The 7,107-nt window shown below is 45.2% G+C and overlaps 1 protein-coding gene across 1 annotated transcript in view; it reads left to right on the top strand.

Moving 5' to 3' along the window:
* T265_01471 (hypothetical protein) overlaps nucleotides 1-7,107 on the top strand; it is a gene marked incomplete at both ends in the record, with an annotated part of 75,369 nt that overhangs the window by 24,989 nt on the left and 43,273 nt on the right. Inside the window, 2 exons of the mRNA XM_009165512.1 lie at nucleotides 3,704-4,025; nucleotides 6,006-6,060. Of these exons, the coding sequence (XP_009163776.1) occupies nucleotides 3,704-4,025; nucleotides 6,006-6,060 (377 nt within the window). The remainder of the gene's footprint in view (nucleotides 1-3,703; nucleotides 4,026-6,005; nucleotides 6,061-7,107) is intronic.

Below are 7,107 nucleotides of genomic sequence, written 5' to 3'. Positions count from 1 at the left end.
TGGTCCATTTTCCTTCGGTTCCGTTATTTCGGCAAACAACATAATAAAGTGAGACTTGACAAGGGAGAATTACGAATCTTTTTTGTTGTTGGCCGCTGAACTCTTTTGGACATGAATGGAACTTTTTTCTTATGATGACTACAGCCCGAAGTTTACATGAAGTCCTTTAACCTGGACGGCCTATGGTCTGATAATTTTGTAGAACGATATCCGTGGTACGTCCATCAATGTGGGTATGCTTCCGTCTTACTTCTCGCCTCCGGAGATTTCACAAGTGACAAATACTCGTAATGAACAATCGATAGCCGGTTCCACACCGGTTATCACATCGAAACAGGTGTGGCAGGAGATGGTGTCAGAAATAGGTGCTCATCTATTCAGGTGACGCGCGGTTGGATTCTTTAAATTCAAACAACTGTGTGTAACTTGGTAGTGCACCTTTAGTGATTGGTAAAAAAATCCGTCTTCACTTTGTCGTACACTGCAGCTTCTCCGCAATCATCCGTCCACATCGCTGATAACTTTTAACATACACAGTTTTCTCTGTTACCTTGTCGAATAGTGTGACGTTCGCCTCAGGTTTGTAACCTTTAACCTCGGTTGCAGTTACCCTCCATCCTGAACATCCTTCCCGCAACCAACCCTCGGCTGACGTTACCGGGAATCCCACGTCCCTGGAGGATCGAATCTGAGAGACATGTCGGTGTTTCAGCGCATCTTAATAATAGGATATTCTTTATATCCTTGGTTTCGAACATGATTCTTAAAAAAACATCTTTTGCCTTCCTGTTTTGAAAATATTCTCTATGGATTTGTCCTTGTTTGCTTCGTGCAGACTGAAAAAGCAATCAGTTGTTGAAAATCACAATATGGTCAGGGGCGGGACGGCCGAAGTGGTTAGAGCGCGAAATTATCGATCGGTAGGTTCGTAGTTCGAATCCGCCCTCTGCCTCTCGACTTCCCCTGTCTAGGCTTGGGCAACCTGGCAGTATCCCAGCCCTCGTACAACCTTCGAGTGGCATGGGAGTTAGGCACCGGAAGGGTGCTACAGCTGAACGATTTTTTTTTCAGGAATCTTCCGTTGGATATTAGTCATCGTTGCATAACGTGACTTAGTCGGAGCCTGTTTGTGTCAGTAAGAATCAGATTTTCAGCATGCATCAGCTCATAGCCCTTCTTTTGAATCAGTAGTATATATATATATATATATATATATATAACCCATGTTTTGATCGCAACGAGCGGAAAAATTACTTTCCAACTCGCTTTTCTAGACTATCACGCCAGCGACTCTGTTGAGGTCATGCGGCTCAAACACAGCTCATTTTTTAGCTTCAAGAGAAGAGCGCTGGACAGACTTAGCACGTGCCGCTGCAGGCACGCGATTATACCGCCTGGGGTCTCATTTTTGTCTAACACAAAGTACCAGCCAATACATTCCGCCGACTTGGAAAGCGGTGAGTACCGGCATCGACCTACCTAGACTGAACCGTTCCCATTCTTTGATGTGGCCATCTGAGTGCACTGTTCGATTTTTTCTGCTCATCTGAAATGAATCAAGTCTAATAGTTCTCAAAGTCATTCGCCCCGGCGTTCTCACGTGATGCCCGACGGAATTCTCAGCTGTTCTACACACCGTTTATTCTACCCTGTTCCGTCAGCACAAGTTTCTGCAGGGCTGTTGTGTTCACAAACCCAAATTCTTACTCTATAGAGGTCTTTATTCATTATTTGAGTTGGGGCTTAATGGGTAATGGTTTGTAGCACTGGGCTCCTTGTTCCTCCACTTTGACCTTGTCTACTTTTGGTGCACTTCAACCTCATCGGCTCCAGCAAATTATGCTACCGTTTCCTTATCATGGATTTTTCCTGGTGCGTCCCTTTAAACGTTGCCAATTGATAGTACATTTCAACCGGTCGAACTTTTAGTTAGTTTTTGTGTTTATTTGTGGAATAGTCCCTTGTGTATGACCGCAGTCATAGCAGTTATCGTGGGCAATAGAGTGCCTGTGAGAGACATTGTTCAACATACTGTGTTTGAGTCGAGGAACTACGTTCTTTTGTTGACTGGATGTTCCCCCTGTTTTTACACGGTGGTTTGCCCTAGGTGAGGGAAAATGCAGATATGGGTAATCTGTTCGTCAGTCAAGATAATCACGTTTGCGGAATTCTATGTATGGTTAACTTTTTTGTTTAAGTGTGCTACATGTTACCAACTTAAGTGAGTTTTGCATGCCCCCAGTTACCTTTGGCAACTGTCTTCCTCCACATATTTGGTGTCTCTAGTTTTTACCGACCGGATAGTTTATTTCTTTCTTTGAGTTTGGTCCTCTGTCAAACAACTGATGGAGATTCAGTTCATCTTTCCCAGTGATTGAATGGTGCTGTCTCACTGTTGGTGGATGGGATTATAAGAACATGGTGGAAAACAGGGAGCCTATACTGTCATGAGTATCCTACCGGGAGGTGTCTTCACGTTCCACGTGAATCTCATGCCTGGAATCACTTGTTGGAAGGGTTCACTGTATTTGCATTCAGGTATCCTTTCATGTGGTCTCCTCAGAAGGGAACAAGTGCATAGGTAAACAAGCAGTAGAATTGAACTTCATCCTCAGGCGATCCTTGGCTAAGGGGTCACGTGATTGGTTCACTTAATTCTCCCTGATTAGCGCCAATAAGGGCGAATCGCTCGCGACCCTGCGAACGGATTACATTTCAATTATCAGCTACTTGTTTGTGGACGGGTACTCGGCACTATAATCGTACACAGTGCTTCCGTGGTGCTTGAGTTATTCCAGTCATCGGTTGTTATCTGAATCATCTGAATGACATAGGCTGTTTCATTCTGCCCGTCGGCGGCTTTCTTTTTACCTTCCAACTTCATAGGAAGGCAAGCAATAAAATCTGTATGTGGCCCATAGGATGAAGAGGAGCTGGATCTCAGGGACACTCCGGCCGATGTTCCAGTTGGTTAGGGCGCGAATTTACTGACCGGAAGGTCCGTGGTTCGAACCCGACCTCTGCCTCTCGACTTCCCCTGTCTAGGCTAGGACAACCTGGCAGTATCCCATCCCTGGTGCAACCTTTGGGTGGCATGGTAGCTAGGCACCGAAAAAGTGCTACAGCTGAGCGACCGGCCGAAGGTCCTGGTTAAAACCCCAAAAAATCAACCGTCAAATTGATCTCTAATGTACACCGAAAATCACCTGTGCAATCCGCATAAACTCGATATTGTCTGTTTTTGCACACCTACTTGATAGTGTTGAATCTTTGAATAAATTTTACTACTTTGTGGTGCTAAAATGGCCTGTTATATTCACATATCTTTCCCAATTCCGCATTAACCTGAAGGCATAATCTAGCTGCCCGGGTACTCGGCAGCTTATCCGTAAAATTTTAATTCCGATCACGACTTCACTGATCCTCGAGTTTCGTTCACGTAGCTCAGTGATTGAGGCGCGAACGTACTGACTGGAAGATTCGTGGTTCGAACCCAACTTGATTGCTCTGTATATAGTTCGGCAAGCTGGTAGTATCTTAGTTCTTCTACTTCGATTAGCGTGGCAGTTAGGCACTGAAAGGACGCTTTAGTTCAACGGTATTGAAAATGTGACCGCTACAGCTGCCGAACCCGTTTATCGTGTCTTTTGTCCAACGTACACCGGTAACAATGACGCCCTCTCCCTTTTTACTCACTTTCCAGCTCCACTATTCATATGGCCTCCGGTCCTGGATTTTTTTCCGGGCTTTATGATTTTCTAGCCTCACCAGTACGATTGTGGCGCATGCACACGCGTCTAGTTCTATTAAACCCTCAAGAAGCTCGCTTGCAAAATATTCAAAAACATTATCAAGAACACGCTCGCCGGGTCCAAATGCGGGAACGCATGAAGGAAACCTATGTGTCACACTCCCCGGTCCGAACTCCTGGCCCGATTTGTTCGTCGGCTCCTGTTTCAATGGAATCCGGTGGTCTTTTCCAGCCACTCATTTGCATCTGGTTGATAAATGTCGGATTAATTATGGTGAGTTCGTTTTTCAATCGAAACTGTGCAGTCACCGCGTGCCTACACGAAACATCGAGCACAACTAAAATTTCCTAACAAGATTAGATCAGGACAGGTTCACTTTGGAAGCACCCTTACTCTTCAACAATCTCATTGACTTGAGAACCCACACAACTTAATTTTGTCCGTTTTTTTGTGATGAAAAATAGGCAGTTTGTGATTGTGAGCGATATTTTCTCCCCACATCTGTTATTCTGTACCCAGCTATTCGGCGAAACCAATTATTCCACATGCGAAACTAATTAGTGAAGGCTTTTGGTCATACATACGGTAGTCTCTTGGAGCTGGCCTTCATCATTACGCTCGGAGAAATGCCCCGGTTCACGCAAAACATAATTTGACCGCAATGACCTGTTCATATGAGCGTCAGAGAGAGAGAGAGAGAGAGAGAGAGAGAGAGAAAGGACACTTGCTGAACTAATAGGCACCACAACAACTTCAAGCCGCAATGAATTTCAGCAGTACAGAGGACATCACTGGATAGCCCAGGATGGCCCCACCATGCTCGTCCCGATACTTAACCGGGCCGCACTCGGAACTCAGTAAAAATGGCTGACATCTTTGTCGTTTCTAATGAACAGCAGTTCCGTCTTTCACCTACCCTATCTGTAAAACCGCCTATAGTCCCATATCAGTGGAATAGTGGATACTGGATACCATCCAGCTACTTATGAGTAGAGTATTAAAAAAGCCTCGTGGTGAGCTTCTATGATTCTAATCTGGTTGTCTTAATGCAAATATACAGTGCGCACTATTAGCAAGGGCCCACAGAATATCACACCATTTAGGGGCGTGCCTTCTCTGAATAAAGAGATCACCGTTGTTTAGATTCTTGTTTTCAAGCTTGTAATTATTTTTACTATTATATTAGGCTTGGATCGGCAGTTGTTGGTCTGAGTAAACCAGCCATTTATCCATAGGTACTTCCATCAAGTGTATCTAGGCAGAACTACGACTTTACAGGAACACTGATAGCCATTCGGTGCACGTAAATATACACCTACTCCTCCCGGCGATCGGGACCGAATTTCTAGTTAACTCAGACAGTTGGTAAGAGTAAAAATTTTGAGCACATTTCCAAACGAACGTTGGTTGCAAAAATGTGTTTTAGAATGGCCCTTGACATGCAAGTTGGAGTCGTTTTGAACAGAAATCCTCCCACCAGAGAACTATTTGGGTTGTTTCACCTCTCCTCTGACTGGATCCACCGCATATAATTTAACTGTTATGGGTTTAACTTTTTCAACGTGAGTGCAATGGGGGCTCTTCTCATATCTCCATGGCACGTTGACTGTTATTAAAAAAATCTCGATTACGTGATAGGCTGCCGGTCTGTTCCGTCCTGTGAGAAGTCAATAGTCTGTCTGGGGTAGTACCATTTGTTGCCTCACTGTAAATCGCATCATGTTTGTGAGAATTCGGTCCCAATGGAGTGATTTCCAAGCGAGCGGTTCCGTACAGCGGCACAAATATAGCCCCATCTCTGTCTCTATGAGGGTTAACTTTGGTCTTTGTTTCGCTCTCGTTCAAATCGAGACTTTCACGCATATGGTAGCACGTTTCGTGACGTAAACGTTCCTCCCTAGAAATATTCCGATGTCTAGTCTTTCATTTTTCTCTGTTCTAATTATAAAACGACTTGATTTACATATCTCTTTTTTGGAACGGTCTTTTTACCCTGACGCCACCTCAAGACACTGCATGCCTCTAGACACTAACCATGGCTTCAGTCTACCCTTGGACTCCCGATTGTACACTCTGGTAGCGTCTCATTAAATGTATGTGCCCCCAGTTGTGTTTCTACGGCGATTTCCCTTTTATTGCAGGTGAACCTTACCGTAACCTGTTTCTTGTATCTAGCTGACTTTCTTTAAATCATCATATTCTTCGGTAAAAAAATGGCTTGTATTTATCCATAACACGCATCCTTCATTTCAGCTACTGGTCTTACTTTCCTACCTATGGTTAGTTGTCCGTCAGCACGCATTTCCAGGTGAGTCATAGTTCATTTGATCTGTCCACGACAGTTACCAGTCTTGTTTGCATCGTAGTACGAGACGCCTGTCGTCCGGCTGTGTACCACTGAACCATATAGGGGGTGGTGTGACTATGAACAAAATACCTCTCCCGCAAAACCCCAAAATTGCAACCGAAAGTTGCCCAGTGGGTTTCAAGCGTGTGCCACGCTACCTGACTGGGAAGTCCTAACTGGCGGCTCAATCGATCGTCACAACCAGGACAGTTACTGGGTCGTCATTCGATGAGTCGGGCACACCAATCACATCGCTCAAGTGTGAAGACGTTCTCCTGTTCACACGTGAAAATTCAGATGCGTCCACCGTGCGTTGGTGGAATAGTGGTTGCACGCTCGTCTCGCATATCAGATGTCCGGGGTTCAAATTCCGGCTCGGCCATTGGATGTACACTGTTAATGAGCTCTAATAAGAGCGAAACTCGTGTCCAGTGCTTCCCTTTGGTGTGGAATCACCGGAATAATTACGCCAGAACAGGAGGACGACCGTTCAAACGCAAGTGGTGTGACTATGAACAAAATACCTATCCAGCGAAACCCCAGAATTGTAATCGTATTCTGTTTGATCGAATTCATTTTTGTACCTTTAAATCCTATACGTACACCAATGTCTGTCAGCCTTCTGGACCTTCGGAAATGTTAGGCCTACAACGGTGTTAAAAGTGATTCCATGTGACCACTTCTGTACAGACCAAGTTAAATACTGTCTGGCACGAGCTATTTCACTCCTTTTTGCGAATGTTTCAGGAGTCGCCTTACAGTAGTCTGTCCAGGAAACCGCCACGGAATACGCGTTTTGGCGTTTCTTCAAGGAATGACCTCTTCTTTGCTTGAACTTCCATGTAATCCATGACCGACGGAGAATGTTACCGCGGACTCTTCAGGCCCGCCGACACGAAGAGACTGGACCTTATCGTGGTGTGGCGGTTTGTGTACCTCGGCGACCCATTGAGCTATACTGGGGGGTGTCCGCGCGACACTCACAGAGTCTCTCATACCAGGTTGGTC

This window comes from Opisthorchis viverrini (assembly GCF_000715545.1).
Source record: "Opisthorchis viverrini unplaced genomic scaffold opera_v5_16, whole genome shotgun sequence".
NCBI classification, from domain to species: domain Eukaryota; kingdom Metazoa; phylum Platyhelminthes; class Trematoda; order Opisthorchiida; family Opisthorchiidae; genus Opisthorchis; species Opisthorchis viverrini.
This window is presented reverse-complemented; position numbering and strand designations above follow the sequence as displayed.